The 18,167-nt window shown below is 40.7% G+C and overlaps 2 protein-coding genes across 4 annotated transcripts; both read left to right on the top strand.

Annotated features, from left to right (window-relative positions):
* Positions 1-480: 480 nt before the first annotated feature.
* cul4b (cullin 4B) lies at positions 481-7,570 on the top strand. The gene is made up of 20 exons (XM_062476545.1): positions 481-1,304; positions 1,521-1,636; positions 1,890-1,993; positions 2,131-2,200; positions 2,335-2,408; positions 2,529-2,691; positions 2,998-3,087; positions 3,427-3,509; positions 3,594-3,661; positions 3,795-3,913; positions 4,035-4,227; positions 4,387-4,491; positions 4,596-4,706; positions 4,787-4,872; positions 4,993-5,100; positions 5,204-5,317; positions 5,438-5,543; positions 5,849-6,021; positions 6,095-6,247; positions 6,443-7,570. Exons 1-20 carry the CDS (start codon positions 869-871, stop codon positions 6,536-6,538), a joined length of 2,568 nt encoding a protein of 855 aa, XP_062332529.1. The 5' UTR covers positions 481-868; the 3' UTR covers positions 6,539-7,570.
* A 1,154-nt stretch (positions 7,571-8,724) lies between these two features.
* On the top strand, positions 8,725-16,946 carry lamp2 (lysosomal-associated membrane protein 2). Of its 3 annotated transcripts, none has more exons than XM_062476978.1 (6): positions 8,725-8,876; positions 12,052-12,554; positions 12,711-12,830; positions 12,955-13,009; positions 13,111-13,281; positions 16,359-16,946. In XM_062476978.1, exons 1-6 carry the CDS (start codon positions 8,831-8,833, stop codon positions 16,499-16,501), a joined length of 1,038 nt encoding a protein of 345 aa, XP_062332962.1. In that variant the 5' UTR covers positions 8,725-8,830; the 3' UTR covers positions 16,502-16,946. The 3 variants fall into 3 exon arrangements, with proteins under 3 accessions (XP_062332962.1, XP_062332963.1, XP_062332964.1); XM_062476979.1 differs by having other exon boundaries at positions 15,786-16,494; XM_062476980.1 differs by lacking the exon at positions 16,359-16,946 and adding an exon at positions 13,677-15,551.
* Positions 16,947-18,167: the final 1,221 nt, after the last annotated feature.

The raw sequence follows: 18,167 nt of genomic DNA, 5'->3' as shown, positions 1-18,167 counted from the left end.
TAGTTGCATTGTTTATCTGAGTCTGAATGGTTTGCAGTGCCACATATCACATGTTTAATTATAATTCATAATACATACATGCATTTTGGAGGACACATTAAGATTAAGAGATAAGATACAATTAGATAGAGGAATTGGCTTTGGTAAGACTACTTTGGTATACTTGGTTAAACCGTAGACCTTACTTCCACATGCTTTGATCTGAAATTACAGTAAATGAGAAGTCAACATTATAAAACGAGGATAGTCCACACAGTTAATGGTATCTGTTTGGATGTTAAATGACCATCTTAACCCCATAATAACACATCAATAAAGTCTAGCCTGGTGTGTCAGCGCTTGTGCATATCACTGCCATTGCACCATCTCGCGGTCAAAATATTTCACATACTATCTGAAGAAAGCTCGTGCTACAAAAAATCGGCAAGCTACTTTTGCATGTGGGATAAAGTACTTCCGGTGGGTCATAGAATGTCCTTACGAAGTTGTTTCTTGAATTTAGTCATTTTATCTGCACATAAAGTGACGTGTAAAACTTCCTATATTAAGGAATTAGCCCCACAAAAACGGTCTAAATAGTTTGCTGATGAATTAAATATCAGCTGGACACGCTTTGTGACAAGAGGGGCCAAGAGGAAGCAATAATCAACCATCTTTCTTCTGCCAGCAAATGCAATAACAAGAAAGACAGAGGGTCCAAGTAGAGCTGTACTTTGAAATTAATTGTCTGTATCATACATTTCATAGACTTAACGAAGCTTTTGGAATTCTACCCGACACAGCTTTGGAACCCTAATCGTTCATCCACGGCACACCTTGGGGGTTAGGAATAGAAGACTGGCTACTAGAATTTGTATTCCCTTTTTTCATGTTTCCAACAGGTTTACCTTCCCCTAATCCCCCACCGCCAACCCAAGAGGCTAGACCAGCAGCTTCTGATGTCAATATCGACAGCAGTATCACGCCTTCGAAGAAGAGGAAAATAATCAGTTCAGAGAGGGAAGACATTGGTTCAATTTCTTCATCTCCCAAAACCATTAATTCCTCTTCTTCATCCTGCTCTTCCACTTCGCAACACATCCAAAAGAAGTTAAGGTTTGAAGATTCTGTAGATTTCATTGGTCTTGATGTGAAAATGGCTGAGGAATCGTCTTCGTCTGCATCATGCTCAAAGACGAAAAATGTGTTCCTGACTGGTGGTGTTGGACACCATGCAAACGGACTGACGAAAGCTGCAGGCTCCACCACTTTCTCCAACAGCAAACCTGGGGCTGCAAAAAAACTAGTCATCAAGAACTTCAAAGGTAGTTGGTACTTACTACTATCTCTTTAAAATATTTTTCTTGATGGGAACAATGATATAATCTCATTTAACTACAGAGTTTACAGCCTACATAATTATGAAAAAACAATAACTGTTGTGTTAATTGTATAGTAGTGAGCCATCTAGTGTCCCTTTAGCACAACTGTCATGGCTAGAGTTCTGAGATTTGATTATCATCTTTGTCTTTTGCTTACAGATAAGCCCAAATTGCCTGAGAACTACACTCAAGAAACTTGGCAAAAGCTAAAGGAGGCTGTGGAGGCCATTCAGAATAGCACTTCAATCAAGTACAATCTAGAAGAGCTCTATCAGGTAGGCTCGAAGCCCCATCAACTGCCATCTAGTTGTTGTCATTGTACAGGGCAATAGATGGGAAGGGCTTTCCTCCTGACCTTCTGTTTGAAAGGATACATGTCTGGGACCATTGTGGTCAATCAGAAAGTTTTGATCCATGTTACTATTAGACAACTAAGTCATGCTATATTAGTCTGGTAACAAACCAGACTAATATATATTTTATATATATAACAAAGTATTTTTGTTTTGTTTTTTACTTGCTTCGCAGGCTGTTGAGAACCTCTGCTCCCATAAGATAGCTGCCAAGCTCTACAAACAGCTGAGGGTCGTGTGTGAAGACCACATAAAGGCACAGATTGATCAGTTCAGAGAATATCCTTTTCTCCTGGGAGAGCTCAACATGAGATATTTTACAATTTTGCATCAATTGTGGTGATAACTTATTGGACTCTACTGCCATGCTGTGTGATAAATATTCTAACCCTATATGTTCTTAACTCAATTCTTACGGATGCTTTAGACAGTGTGCTCTTTCTGAAAAAAATAGACAAGTGCTGGCAAGATCACTGCCGACAAATGGTATGTCCCTGTACTCTATCTTCGTATTAGATGGTATTAACAGAATCAGAATTACCCCTCCCTAAATCTAACTACGATGCAAATGTAGGATTTTAAACATTGTTTGTCTCTCTGCCTGTTCCTTTGTTTTGCAGATCATGATCAGAAGTATATTCTTGTTTTTGGACCGCACCTATGTTTTGCAAAATTCAATGCTGCCATCCATCTGGTGATTGATTATTTTGTATATGTATTTTTTTTCTTTGTAAAATACTTCCTGTATTGAAGTGAACGCCAGGAGGAAACATATCATTATTAGAGGTGACTAATCAAGCCTTCTGTATCTCAGGGACATGGGCCTGGAGTTGTTTAGATTCTACATCATCAGTGACTTTAAGGTTCAAAGTAAGACCATCGATGGGATCCTGCTGCTGATCGAGAGGGAGCGCAGTGGCGAGGCCATCGACCGCAGCCTGCTGAGGAGCCTATTGAACATGCTCTCTGACCTTCAGGTTAGATTTGTCATTGTTTGTTGCACACTGCTGTAACGCAGTGTTAATGTTTCTCATAATGAAGGTGTTTAAAAATGAGAACTCGTTTAGCGGTTAAACGAGTTCTGCTGTACTGCTACGTACACAAAGTGATAAGACACAGAAGGGCTCACTGGATGTCATCTTTGCCCTCTGACGAAACAGACAGAGCGGAGGCTTTGACTAACGGGTTATTTGTGATCAGCACCTTCATATGAGTTGATGTGCTGTCAACCTCCACTTGAGAAATGGCTTCAATGACACCAATGTTCTTCCCCATCCTGACAGATTTATCAGGACTCCTTTGAGCAGCGTTTTCTGGAGGAGACGAATCGTCTGTACGCGGCCGAGGGACAGAGGCTGATGCAGGAGAGAGAGGTGATTTATCAGTTTTCTTCATCAACTCTGTCTGTTCCTCACCTCACTGCTTGCGTCAGGCTTTCTATTGCAATATGTTTTAGCCGACTTTCAGAGACATACAATGACGCACCGTTGTATTATGCCTCTCCTGCTCCACTTCACATATTGCAGACTTTCTTGTGTGCAGTCTGCCATTTTAATCTTTACGAAATCAGAAATCCACGTACAGTTGGAATTTAATTGATTGACTAAATACTTATTGATGTTTTTTCACACTAATTGCATTATTTCATCCAAAGTGGAGGTGTACAAAGTGAACTTGCCCTGTCGATACCCCAACACCATTTTTCTTAATAGGTGCCAGAGTATCTCCATCATGTTAACAAGCGCCTAGAGGAGGAGGCCGACAGGGTCATCACATACCTAGACCAGAGCACACAGTGAGTATCATACATGGGTCCTCCAGTTTTTCCAAACAAAACAACAGACAACAACTGAACTCATCATTCCATTTCTTCTTTCAGAAAACCTCTCATAGCCACTGTAGAAAAGCAGCTGCTGGGTGAACATCTCACTGCAACTCTTCAGAAAGGTACGTGGCGTGTGGATCACCTGCAGGACTGGGGCACAACATCCCTCATCAACTAGATGATGGAGAATGTTCTCAAATACTTATTGTCAATATTGAATATAAATGTGAAGATAAATAAATATACCACCTGCAGGTTTGAACCACCTGCTGGATGAGAACAGAATCCAGGACTTGTCTTTGCTGTATCAGCTCTTCAGTCGGGTGCGGGGGGGTGTGCAAGTACTGCTACAGCACTGGATAGAGTACATCAAGGTAGGTCTGGAGTGGAAAGGGTTTCTGAGTTTGAAAGTCAAGGGATTTATTCACTCAATTTATTGCCACTTAGCCCGCATTAACCTTTAATACATTTTGTGATGACTCATGAACTCTGCAGGCCTTTGGAAGCACAATCGTCATAAACCCTGAGAAGGACAAGACAATGGTGCAGGAGCTGCTTGACTTCAAAGATAAAGTGGATCACATCATTGACACCTGCTTTATGAAAAATGAAAAATTTGTCAACGCCATGAAAGAAGCCTTCGAAACCTTCATCAACAAACGGCCAAACAAACCTGCTGAGCTCATAGGTGTGTTAGTTGATGATCTCATATCTTCCTGTTTCAGTTGCCCCACTTTTGCATGTGTCTATTATTCTGCCGTTCAATTATAATTTTATGTCCTGTTTTATGTAGCCTATGTTATTGTAATGCATTTTTTAAAATCAAACCATGCTGATATCTTTGTAGCAAAGCATGTGGACTCAAAGTTGAGGGCTGGGAACAAGGAAGCAACAGATGAGGAGCTGGAGAAGATGCTTGACAAGATCATGATCATATTCAGATTCATCTATGGTAGCAACAATCTCATGCTAAACATATGTTTACCTATGAGGTGTTCATTGTTTTAATTGCAAGTTAAGGGGGAAAAAACCTGAACTTGATCTTGTTTTGAATAGGTAAAGATGTTTTCGAGGCCTTTTACAAGAAAGACCTGGCCAAGAGGTTGTTGGTGGGAAAGAGTGCCTCTGTCGACGCTGAGAAGTCTATGCTGTCTAAGCTCAAACATGGTTAGTATACGGTAACTGCAAAACACTCAACAATTCCCAAGCTTTTAGAACATAACTCACAATACTCACTCTCTTTGTAGAATGTGGAGCAGCATTCACCAGCAAGCTGGAAGGCATGTTCAAGGACATGGAGCTTTCAAAGGACATAATGGTGCAATTTAAGCAGGTAATACATCTCCAAATAAGGATCAACTGAAGCAGCAGGCCAACATCCCATGTTTTACATACTATTCTAACTATATTACACATTACTGTAGGTAAAACTGTACCTTACTTTCCCCCCCAGTATATGCAGTGTCAAAATATTCCAGGTAACATTGAGCTTACTGTAAACATTCTCACCATGGGTTACTGGCCAACTTATGTGCCAATGGAGGTCCACCTGCCCGCAGAGGTTAGTGCTCTACAAATATTTAACCTTGTCTGAGACCTCATGTTATTTTATGACCTGTGAAATACTACTTATTGCTTTCAACCCCTCTGCCGCCATGATCCAGATGGTACGACTGCAAGAAATCTTCAAGACTTTCTATCTAGGCAAGCATAGTGGGAGGAAGTTGCAGTGGCAGTCAACGCTAGGCCACTGTGTTTTAAAAGCTGAATTCAAAGAGGTGGGCCTACATAAAGTTAAACTTTTATTCTAATGTAATTATTTTGAAACCATATTTTAAGGGTATTATAATCATACTTGTTATCATTAACAGTTGTTTTCTCTCTTGCTTGCTAAATAGGGAAAAAAAGAGCTTCAGGTGTCCCTGTTTCAAACACTTGTTCTGCTGATGTTTAATGAAGGAGAGGAGTTCACTCTGGAAGAGATCAAACTGGCTACAGGAATTGGTTTGTTTGATCACACAAATTAATATCAGACAATCTTTTTTACATATATAATATCAATTGTATTTGAATTGGCCGGCTTATTAATCAATGCTTATTAAAGCTAGACTTGTTAGCTTGCTAGGAATTATATATAACTTTAATACGTTTTGATTAAATGATAATAATACCTTTTATTTTGTGCCTTTTCAAGGCCCTCAAGGACACCTTACAGCATAAAATCATATATATATATATATATATATATATTACACATGGTAATATTATCATATTATGTTAAGTTAAGATGGCATGTCTATTGTGTGTAGAGGACAGCGAGCTACGACGGACCCTGCAGTCATTGGCCTGTGGGAAGGCTCGAGTCCTCACCAAACTCCCCAAGAGCAAAGACGTGGAGGACGGCGACAAGTTCTCCTGCAACGATGACTTCAAACACAAGCTCTTCAGGATCAAGATCAACCAGATCCAGATGAAAGAAACGGTAAAGACGTTTCCTCCTCTGGTTATTTTCAGAATTTGAGATGTTCGTTCTGACAGTGAATTGTTTTGGGCAGGTGGAGGAGCAAGCCAGCACCACGGAAAGAGTCTTCCAAGACCGGCAATACCAGATAGACGCTGCCATCGTCCGAATTATGAAGATGAGGAAGACTCTGAGCCATAACCTCTTAGTGTCTGAAGTGTATAACCAACTCAAGTTCCCCGTCAAGGTGAGCTCAACGAAAATGTAGAACCAAACATGGAGGGTATTCTGATAACATGTCAGAAAAGAAACAAATCAGAAAGGGTTTTTGTGTGTCTATACTGGTGACCTCCAGATGACACACCCTAGAGCGTGCCTGCTTTGATGGTGAAGTGTTATTGATTATCTTTGTGCTAATGCGCTCTACCTTCTCTGTCTCTAGCCTGCTGACTTGAAGAAGAGGATAGAGTCACTTATTGACAGGGACTATATGGAGCGAGACAAGGAGAACCCCAACCAGTATAACTATGTGGCTTAAAAGAGAGAGAGAGAGAGAATGATGGTGTGAAAGAAAGATCAACGGGGCAGGGTCCAGTCAAGCTGAAGGCTTCTGAGTGCTTGGTCTCCAGCCCTTTACTCCAGTGGATGTTACCATTACCCTCTTCAACACAGCGGCCGACAAGTGAATGGATACTGCTCCACAGTACATTGTCAGGGGTCTTGTTTTCCGGTGGACTGCATGCCCATTTAAAAGAAGATGTCCAAGTTTTACAGCTCCACTCAGAGAAAGTTGTACTATTCTGGACAGAAAAGGCAAACCATTGTTGATTTTTTTTTTTTTTTACTACAGAGAAAAAAATATTTATTTTCAAACTAGATCTTTGTTCATTGTTTGTTCATGGCATTCTGCTCCTTGTTTTTAAGTCATGTCTTTCTTTCACTGTGTATTCCATACCTACGATCACAAGCCTAGCATTGCTTATACCACACATTGTAGAAAATGATGTTGTTTTCAATACAAATGGAACATCTTGGGGGGGGGGGGAAACATTCACAGTAGTGTTTTGCCTAATTGTGTCACGTCAGTGTCAAATATGTTCAACTGCAGCAGAGTTGATGCATCTCTTGTGGCTATGTACAGTATCTTATCAATCAAAGATTGCGTGGGAGGATTGGTAGGTGATCTGGGGTAATGACATTATGTGCCAAAAAGAGCACTTCTTTTGTCATAAGAATTGTTAATGCTGCTAAACACTTTACTTGTACCTGTATGCATTTTGATTTCCATTTCATGTTTTTTTCTTTTTGTATATACAATACATTTTAAATATCACCTTTAACAGGAACCTTTAGGTAATTTTGCTAATCCTAGAAAGAATAAACTGAAAGCACAGCAACATCAGTCCCCCGTTTATCTTGTTATCAAGTAAGGTCTCATTTAAGTTACAAGCATTATAATCATTGTGGCAGGCCTTGTTTTAACTGTTTACCGAGAAATCATGCTTGACTGGACTTTTTGCCCTGTGTGAATACGTTTGTTTATTGCTTCACAATAAAATAACTGTCAATGTTGCAAATGTTTCCTTTACCCGCCGACCCTTTCCCAACAGTTGATGCTGTACTGCGAACCTATCATTTTAGGATATATGGTTACTTGTATCAGAATAACATCAGTTTACATTTAATAAATAGCTGCTAGTCCAAGCACTTGTCCTCTCCAAGTTGGACTATTGCAACTCGCTGCTCGCTGGTCTCCCAGCATGTGCAACCCGCCCTCTTCAGAGGATTCAGAACGCAGCGGCCCGCCTGGTCTACAATCTACCCAGACGCTCCCATGTTACCCCGCTCCTCATCTCTCTCCACTGGCTACCTATCATGGCCCGTATCAGATTCAAGACCCTGGTATTGACCTTCCGAGCAGTGAACGGGACTGCACCCGTCTACATCAAGTCTCTCCTGCAGCCTTACACCCCCACCCGTCACCTACGGTCTTCTTCAGACAACCGCCTGGTGGTCCCACCGCTCAAGACCGCCCGGTCCCAACACAAGCTCTTCTCCTGTCTGGCCCCCCAGTGGTGGAATCAACTCCCCACCTCCATCAGAGACACTGACTGTCTCTCCACCTTCAAGAAAAGGCTCAAGACGCACTTGTTCCGGGAGTACAACGGTACTTAGGAATGGTTCGCTTGACCCGATGTTAGTTTCCTCAAGGATCACAATGACTCTTGCTTAGAGACTTGTTGCTCTTGTGGTTAGTGGTAACTGATTTAAATTTTTGTACTCGCTGTGATATATTGTTTTTATTATTGTTACTTGCTTTTTTCCACAGGTACACTTGCACTTATAGCGGTTCATGTTGTTTAATTGTAACTTGTTTAACTATGCTCTTATGGTTCTTCCCTTTGGCACTTACTTTGGTTGTTCACAATGTGTGCTTCATGTTTTGGCTACTCGCGATGTTTTTTGGCTATCTTGTTGTTATGATCAGTGACCTATGCACTTTGTAAAGCTCTCTCTTGGAAGTCGCTTTGGATAAAAGCGTCTGCTAAATGAATAAATGTAATGTAAATGTAAATAACTTGGTTAAAACAGTAACATGTCTGTAGTCTGCACTGCACATTTTATTTGATTGATTTCTGATGATTCGACAGTCCACATACAGTAAGTACATCAAGTTCCGCATGTCATGTGATTTCAGAGGATTTACTTGCTCCTCTGGGCGCACCGTTCTCAGTCTATCAAAGGGAGTCGAGTCTTGTGAAGTACACTACAGTCGTCTCCTCCCGAGGAAGTCTTATTTGGAGATTAACAGCTAACGACGCGTTAGATAATGTTTCGTTTTGCGTGTGTGATTTTGTTTTTGTCACTTGGACATGGTATGTATTGCGATATTTAATATAGTATGTCAGCTTTTATAACATGATTTGAAAGGTATGTGTATTTCGGTTCTGTCAGGCCTGCAATGCTAACGTTAGCTAGCTGGCAATTGCTATTTCTATGCGATTTCTTTGGTACGCCACCAAAGTGCCAGACGATATAGGCTAGCGAACGGTGTCATTTGCCCAACAGGGAGATAGCTAGCCTATTACAGTAGCCTTATGACATTTAGATATTGTTAGTGCTTGCTGGCTAGCTTATCGAATAATTTATTATTTTACTGTAATCAGCAATACCGTGACGGTGACATGTTGCTAAACAGCTAGCCTATCTGATTTAGGCTGAACCTAATCTTGTTGTTTAAAGATCGTTAGCTACAGTACCAGTAGCTGTCTTACTTGTAATACTGTAAGCTAGTATTCTCGATTTGTCCGAGTTGCATAACGATGTTGGTGCTAGCTAAGGTTAGATGGCTATCGGTACTAATGTTGACAGTCCCTTTTCCCAGATGAAATATACGACAGTAGCTCCTTAATAGCAAATGTTTCTAAGTTGGCTAGCAAATGTTTCTTGTTTTAGTAAAGTTGTCGAACACAGCTCTTTTTCGTGTAAACCTTTTTATCAATGTATCTGCTGTGTTTTAGTCCCTGCTTTTAACTAGCAAATTGTCTTTTAGCCCCTTGACGCGTTAGCTAGCTAACTAGCTACTAGCCTAGCTCTCTTGACAAATAAAGTGTCTAGCGTTACAGTACTTGTTGCCAGCGTAGGTCCTTTATATCTGCAAATTGTCTACAGTTGTTGTTGCATGTATAGCACTAGGTAAAATATGTCAAATACTGCCAACAGTTTACATGAGTTACTCATTCACAATTCAGCTCTGGACACAACTAGCTAGCTACAGTACAGTACAGCACTCGCCCTATTTTGGAAAAGCATGTGACTGCCAGTGAGTCATGTTGGCAGCCAACATTAGTTTATATTACTGGTCATTCTAGACACTGATTAACTATCCACACTCAGCAGCCTCTGTTGATTGAGGGTTGTGTCTCTATCTTAACGCATTAAGATAAATTGTCAAACTAGCTAATTGGCTACTTTTGTATTCTGTCTCAAAGTAAAAACAATGGTCGTCAAGCAAATCAATAATGTTATTCAACTACTTAGCCTACTGACCAGTTTTCTACTCATGCAAACATTACAAAAACTACAGATAAGATTATCTTATTTTAATGTCAATGGAATGGGCAACTGCCTTCCCAGTTAATAAATGGTGAGCTTTGCATGTTCCATTTTAAGAATGCCCTGTTTCGGTTGACAAACTGATTTGATTGGGTCTTGGCAAACTGATGTATTTGATAATCGTATATAATTGCTATAGTATCATACATTGTTTAATTAATTTATACGTTGACCTAATCTTTAAGGTCAAAACAGTGCATACTCGTAGAGTGGCTATAGCTGTGTAATCTACCAATATCAGAGTTGAACATTCAGTTATAGCATGCCTCTGTTAAGTTAAGGTTCCTCTCTTTTGGGCAAAGTGTTCATGTTTTTTAAAAGCACTTGGCTGTTATCTATGGAGAGAGATATGTCTCAAAAGTATTCGTAAATGCAATTACCATGATCCACAAATGTTTCACGATTTACAAATGTGTTTTGCGATCCACAAAAAAAAATTCTTACTCGTGATTTGTAAGCTGGCATTTACATAAATGTGCTATGATTTGTACACATAGATGTCCATTCGTAAATATATCGTTTGTAATTTCTTAAAATACTTAACATTTTGTGTGTGCATTTCTCATGGTCTGTCACTTGTAAATCTACAATTCGCGTGTGAAGTGTTGAATCTGCATTTGTGGATCGCCCAATACACGCGTGCAATCCTTCTTCCAATTATGTAATTTTGAGACATTCTTTTCGGTCTTTTGCGATCCACACACAAATAGCTTTTTGATCCACAAACACAAGCCCCCCCCCCCTCCTCCCTTTAGACAGTGACATCCGATAGGGGGCAGTGTAGTTCTCTGTATTGATGGCTGTGTAGTAGGCCTACATTCAGGGATTTCGCTCCGTTAGGGCGCTATCTAGCTATGGCTGGACAAGAAGGATCGCCTGCTGATGGTGTGTCTTCGACAGTAAGTAAAAATCCCTTGAAATTGCCTTACTTGCTTAACAGTGAGATAGCAAGCCAGCTAGCTAATAAAATGTGTAGTACGGTAATGTTTTTTTATGAGCAGTTACAATCACTTCTCTTAGAAAAGTTACACATTTTATTGACACACCATCAGCAGACGATTATTCTTGTCCAGCCATAGCTAGATAGCGCCCTAACGGTGCAAAATCCCTAAATGTAGGCACAGCCATCAATGCAGAGAACACAGCCATCACAGCAGAGAACAACACTGCCCCCTATCGGATGTTACTGTCTAAAAGGAGGGGGGGGGGGCTTGTGTTTGTGGATCAAAAAGCTATTTGTGTGTGGATCGCAAAAGACCGAAAAGAATGTCTCAAAATTACGTCATTGGAAGAAGGATTGCACGCGTGTATTGGGCGATCCACAAATGCAGATTCAACACTACATACGCGAATTGTAGATTTACAAGTGACAGATCATGAGAAATGCACAAACGAAATGATAAGTATTTTAAGAAATTACAAACTATATATTTACGAATATATATTTACGGACATCTATGTGCACAAATCATAACACATTTATGTAAATGCAAACTTACAAATCACGAGTAAGAATTTTGTTTTTGTGGATCGCAAAACACATTTGTAAATCTTGAAACATTTGTGGATCATGGTACTTGCATTTACGAATACTTTTGAGACATATCTCTCTCCATAGTTATCCTTCTATTATCCTATTAAGACCTATTGAATTTGGAACAAGCAGGGTCAAGATGGAATGGATTAACGTTGACTCTAATGAATTAGTTGTTAACTTCAAGCAACTGACAGGTGAACAGATTCATGTGAAAGGTCATGTATGAGGATGAGTCCTAAGGGCATAAACTGTCCCCTATATATGGGATCTGTGAGAAGTGGGAGGAGGCGGGAGATGAGTACTAGTTGGATTGTCAGATATTGTCAACCGTACCAAAATAATATCAGCTTTCTGTCACTCTGACCCCAATTCTCCTTTCTCTGTTTTTTTACTAATAGACATCATGTGTGACATGTCTGGGGCAGTAGGGAACCCTACAATTGTGCTCCCACCCACTCAGGCCACAACCAAAGCCACCACCCTCCCCCCCACCACAACCAAAGCCACCACCCTCCCCCCCACCACAACCAAAGCCACCACCCTCCCCCCCACCACAACCAAAGCCACCACCCTCCCCCCCACCACAACCAAAGCCACCACCCTCCCCCCCACCACAACCAAAGCCACCACCCTCCCCCCCACCACCAACGCCACCACTCTCGCACCCACCACACCTGCCCCTGTCCCCACCACCAACGCCACCACACCTACCCCTGTCCCCACCACCAACGCCACCACACCTGTCCCCACCACCAACGCCACCACACCTGCCCCTGTCCCCACCACCACGCCTACTCCCACTCTGCCAACTCCCTCAACTGGAAAGTACAGCATCAAGACGGGCAACAGCACCTGCCTGCTGGCCGACTTTGGCCTTAGGATCGGCTTCATCCAAGGAGGAGTATGTACATGAGTAGTATTAGGGGGCATGACATTTGTAGCATAATTACGCATTTAATAAAGTCAAATGTATAATGCTGAAGTTTTCATCATAATCTTAGAAACAGTAATTGTATATTAATGGTGAGTTGTTATCTTGTAATCCCCACACCATTAGAAAGGCCAGGAGATTAACCTAATGCCCAATGCAACAACTTCCACCGGAACCTGTGGGGTCAACACCAGTGAACTCATCTTAACTTCTGACGTAATCACCATCATCTTCAGTTTCAACCATGTAAGTTGAAGTGAGGCATCATAAAACAAAGCAGTTTCCTTCATGGTTACCTGCATTTAGTGTACACTTAGACAGTGGTGTGGTGGGGTCTATTTATTCTTACACTTGTTATGGTATATTGCAGGAGGTCAAAAATTTCCGCCTTCATGCTTTGAACGTGACAATCAAATCAGACAGTGGTAAGTGAGGTCCAGTCAACCCCATCAGAATAAAATCTCCATGGATAAACGGTAAAAGTGACTTTTTCCTGTCATTTTTTCTCACCCTGTACTTTGTCTAGGAGTGGACTTCAAACAGGCCAACATCAACCTGACCTTGTGGCAAGCTGCTGTGGGTAGCTCCTATATGTGCAACAAGCAACAAAGCTACAACATCACAGATGTTCTCACCCTGGACACGTACGAGCTACGTGTCCAGCCCTTTGAAGTCACAAAGGATAAATTCAGTACAGGTGAGTGGCTCTCATTGACTCCCGAAGCCGCCTCTAGTCTTTACTTCTATATGCACTCAAAGAAACCAGAGAAGACTAAATATATGTGTAACTAAATATGGCAACTAAACTAAACTCACAAAAAGTTTCTCAAATTCTTTGATGTGTAAGGAGGTAATGGCATGAGTCTGCTGGTATTTATCTAACGTCCAAAAACGTGCTTAAGTCTAGAGATGTTGAACACAGTTGACATGGAGAGTGTAGAGACTTTGCTTGTGGAATAGGAAGCAGGTAGGTACTGTATCTGATCAAGCCATGACAGCCTTTCTGTCAAGTTGTTGCTCTTACTGATGAGCCTGATCATGAGTAGACTAAGCCCTGTTCTACATGTTCATTGATTCTCTCTCTGTCCTCAGCCCATGAATGTTCACTGGATGACACCAGCATCTTAATCCCAATCATTGTTGGCGCTGCACTGGCTGGCATGATTCTCATTGTAGTAATTGCTTACGCGATTGGTCGTAGAAAGACCTATGTGGGATATCAGACCCTCTAAATCAATGAATCCATTAAAAGGTTGATCCTTACATTTTAAGGGTTCCTAAGTCGGGTCCTGGTTCTTTGTTTAAGTGCAATTCTTTAATTGGCAATGATTCAAAACTAAAATTGTCTTATCAGGTGCCTTACTCTTTTGGCAGTATATTCAGGCACTGATGACAACATTTGAAATATTCAAAACATTATTTAAAAGACCAGCCTTGGTAACCCTTGCTAATTATGTCCCCTTTTATTTTATTGCTTTTGTAATTTCAGTTTCTTTTCAGTTTTTATAAGAGCAAGTGCAGAATTCTCTTGTTGACATTAGTATGTGTTATTGTTTACTTCTCAAAGTGATTCATTACATCAATACAATATTTCACACATTATTTTTCATTCACCGTTTGTTTGACAGTGATGGTAAATGTAGTTTTGTGTGTGTGTGTGCTCCCAATGTTTCATCCCCACAAATTCTGCACTTGCTCTGCCGTGTAGACATTCCTTTTTTGTTTCCTTGTGATCGTTTCATGTAATGTTGTGTACAATTTATTTAAACCCTTTTTTCTGGTTTGATTCAAGCTCTCAGGCCCTAGCACCACAGTATGTTGACAGTTCACATAGCCTTGCGATTGAGTTGCTTCTTTTCTTTGGCTTAACAACTGTAATTAAGAAAGGGCCTTGTGGTGCTCCTTGTGTTCAAGCTCGAATTTGACCATTAAGAGGTAAATACTTGAACTTGACTCATTGTTATGTCCCTGCAGTGCAGGTGACGGCACCAGTAGGGTTGGCCTGCTGCATTAAGCCTGCGGTGTGTAGGTTACCACCAGGCCAATATCCTAGTCGTTTTCTGCCAATATCTTTCATATTAGCACTTTGACAGCCACTGATACTTTTTGCGAATCGCAACATGAATTTCGCTTGGATGTATAGATATTGAAGACAAACCAGAAAAAAGGTCATACATGTTGGCATTAGGTTGAAAGGGATAGTTTCTTTTGGGGTGTTTTACTTTCATTCGAAATGCGTTCTTCCCAGGCTTCATTGAATGATGAATGTAAATGCACTACCGTGCTCTGTACATTTGACAGAAGTAGAACTCTGTTGCATTGTTATTCCTGTGTCTAGCCTTACTGCAGTCAGGGTCAAGCATGAAACTGCTGATGAGTTAGATGAGTGAGAGTAACCCCTGGATGTTGCAACAAAAGAATGGATGTTTTAGATGGGGTGACTGACCATAGAATCTGCATGTGTATATTTTTGTCATGTTAGAAGAGGTAAATTGGTAACAGCTGTTGGTAATTGCTTTATTGTAGTGCAGTGCTCAGTATAAGACGTCATTGGCTTCTTGAATTGCAGTTGGTCAATCATTCTTCAAACCTTGCAGATGTTGTATATGTGAATAATAGCTTTTTATGGTTGAGTATAGAATATTTTCATTTCCATATTATTATTTGTTTCTTGCTTTTGATTGATGATTTGGATCACCACCGGTTTGTAGTTCCACTCTTACTTTCACATTCAAAAGTGGTAATCATGACAACTTGTGCCTTTCTCAGTGAAGACTCTTGAAATTCTACGAGTTTGAATTTAATTGAATGAGTCACAGGTCTCTAGTTTGATAAAGGGAATTCTTGCTGCAAAGCCCTCCTCCTATAAAGTAAAATGTTGTGTTTATTAAAGTGTTGCTACAGATTAATGTTGGTTTCATTTCAATTTTATAGGCTTTTAGTTACAATAAATGGGATTCAGAATTGTGTGGACCGTTTTAAAAATATTTTACTATATTTTTTTTTGCAATAAAAGTGTTTCTGGTCTTGAAGACCTGAGGAGCTGTTTCTTCTTTCCAGCTGTCTACATTGGTACAATATCACTCTTTCAAAGGGGTCAGGAGTGTGCAGTAATTGAATATGCATTAACCCTTTTGATGTTTGACTTCTTTTCCACCTTCTCTCTTTTTGGCCTGTCTATCCCCCCTCCCCCCCGCTCAGCGGAGGACTGCCAGGCGGATGGGGAGAGCTTCCTAGTCCCTATTGCAGTCGGAGTCGCCCTGGCTGTTCTTATTCTCATTGTGCTGTTGGCCTATTTCATTGGGAGAAAGAGGAACCAAGGCAGTGGCTATGAGTCGTTCTAAGACACAGTACCGAAGTCCTTGTGTCAGTGTGCTATAATTGTTGCAGATGATCATGGCTGATCAAATTTAACTATTTTGTCACTATTAAGTAATTTCAAAGTGATTTTGTTCAATGAAGGCATTGTTATTGTTTACATTCTTGTACCGCTTCCCACTGCATGATTTTCTCCTTGTGCCATAATAACATTTAATACAGTAATTCATAAATGTCTTCCTATACTGCATGGAGGGGTATCCTTTAGGTTGCTGATTTAAACTATTTTAATCAAGCAGCTATGAAAGTATTACATTGAAACTGAGCTCATAGTAACTGGTTATTTCCTGTTATCAACACACCTCTTTTCCCCTCTAATCTCTTTCCATATTTTCCACACTTTCTCTAACGCTTAACCTCTAACCTGAAAACTCTGTCTCTTCTCTCTCCCGTCAGCTGAGGAGTGCTTCCTGGACTCTGATTTGACCTTTCTGGTGCCCATTGCAGTGGGTGTCGCCCTCAGCTTCCTAATCATCCTTGTTCTTATCTCTTACCTGATTGGCCGGAGGAAGAGTCGCACAGGCTACCAGTCTGTATAATCCCACCCTGCTCCTTCTGCTTGTCCCCACCCCCACCCCACTAACCTCTACCACCTCCCCATACCAGCCCACCTCTACCACCTCCCCATACCAGCCCACCTCTACCACCTCCCCATACCAGCCCACCTCTACCGTCACTCTTCACTCCTTCCTCCTCCCATCCTTCTGTTGCTTCCTGGTCATTCACTTAATTTCTGCTTTCCCTGCCCTGTGGGACATCCTCTCCTTGAGGTTCATTTTCAATAGTAACCACTGAATTAAAGTAAATGTCAAGTAATTTTGTAATTTGACTGTGTGTTGCTATCTTGATACAAATGACTTAAATCAAGCACCAAAACAGTCTAAATTATCAGTGGTAATGCATCAGGTCTGTTTGGATGTTATTTGCATGGAACTTCCGTTTTTTCTCCCCAGTAAGCGTCCCAAGAGGCTATTTATTGTCTCTCTCTCTTACATTTACATTTAGTCATTTAGCAGACGCTCTTATCCAGAGCGACTTACAGTAAGTACAGGGACATTCCCCCGAGGCAAGTAGGGTGAAGTGCCTTGCCTTGACACAACGTCAGTTGGCATGACCGGGAATCGAACTGGCAACCTGACTCCCACTCTTCTAATGTATGTCTTGTTATATTATTTTAACGTGTAAATTACTTGTATAGACTGAATTACGTTGATTTTTGATGACTAGGGACTTGATATTATTATATTATGAATGTACTAAAAGTTAAATGAAATTCTAAGCCATTGTAATCCATCATAATCATATCCATTGTCATTTCTTGCAGAAGTATTATTCTTTGTGAATTTTTCAAAATATTGGATTTTTAGATTTTGTCAATGTAACGACTGCACTAATTTAACTGTTTTAGTTCTAAGTACAATGAAAGGGACACTAACCATTACACTGTCTAACCAGCATTTGGAACTGTAGAGTATACATCTGATTTGAGCGTTTCTGTTCTCTCTATGTTAAAAGGTCCCCTCAGGGAAAGTAGGATGAGAGCAATGTGTCCTGTCCTGAAATAAAGACCGTGATTGGATACAAACCAGAAGTCTAGGGCTCTTCTGTTAGTTTTAATAATGATTATGACCAAAGCTTGAATATAGATGGACCTTCCTTACTGTAGGGCAGGTTCAGAGGAAGCTGGAAGTTTTAAGGATTGTAGAAGTGTTGGACCAGAGATGTTATTTTTCCTCAGTTAGTTTTCATTCACTTAATAATCATGTGGATCGATTCTGCACCACAGAAATACACAGGCTGATCTGCCCCCTACTGTTTTGTGCCTTTTCGTTGAACTTTTACTCTGCCCCTGATTTAGCCTGTCAGATGACGAATGTGAAGGGATGTAAGCTTGCTGAACTTCAGATATTACCCTTGAAATAAAGTTGCTTCCCTGTTTTATACCAATTTTCTGAGTGGGGTTTCTGTGCACTGTTTTACTGTGTTGTTTAAACATCAAGGTGTGAGTCAGAATGGAGACAAAGAGGAAGCTGGATAAGACAAGATCACTTTTATGTGAATTATTGTTCTGTCCAGTTCTATAGAAAAGACTTTGGTCAGGGTCATGGCTGTAAAATCTTTACTGGTGTGGACATAGAACATGGACACGCTACGTTATGAATATAGACTCGTCTATCTCCTGAAAGTGGTCAACACTCCTTATAT

The sequence above is a fragment of the Osmerus eperlanus genome, chromosome 13 (assembly GCF_963692335.1).
Source record: "Osmerus eperlanus chromosome 13, fOsmEpe2.1, whole genome shotgun sequence".
NCBI lineage: Eukaryota > Metazoa > Chordata > Actinopteri > Osmeriformes > Osmeridae > Osmerus > Osmerus eperlanus.
This window is presented reverse-complemented; position numbering and strand designations above follow the sequence as displayed.

What these genes read in the sequence shown, in the direction of transcription:
- cul4b (XM_062476545.1), top strand. Translation starts at nt 869, where the DNA reads ATGTTTCCAACAGGTTTACCTTCCCCTAATCCCCCACCGCCAACCCAA. An exon ending in ATCTAGAAGAGCTCTATCAG is followed by an intron (nt 1,637 to 1,889) that starts GTAGGCTCGAAG and finishes CTTGCTTCGCAG; the next exon opens with GCTGTTGAGAACCTCTGCTC. An exon ending in ACATGCTCTCTGACCTTCAG is followed by an intron (nt 2,692 to 2,997) that starts GTTAGATTTGTC and finishes CCATCCTGACAG; the next exon opens with ATTTATCAGGACTCCTTTGA.
- lamp2 (XM_062476978.1), top strand. Translation starts at nt 8,831, where the DNA reads ATGTTTCGTTTTGCGTGTGTGATTTTGTTTTTGTCACTTGGACATG. An exon ending in TCGGCTTCATCCAAGGAGGA is followed by an intron (nt 12,555 to 12,710) that starts GTATGTACATGA and finishes CCACACCATTAG; the next exon opens with AAAGGCCAGGAGATTAACCT. An exon ending in GACAATCAAATCAGACAGTG is followed by an intron (nt 13,010 to 13,110) that starts GTAAGTGAGGTC and finishes TACTTTGTCTAG; the next exon opens with GAGTGGACTTCAAACAGGCC.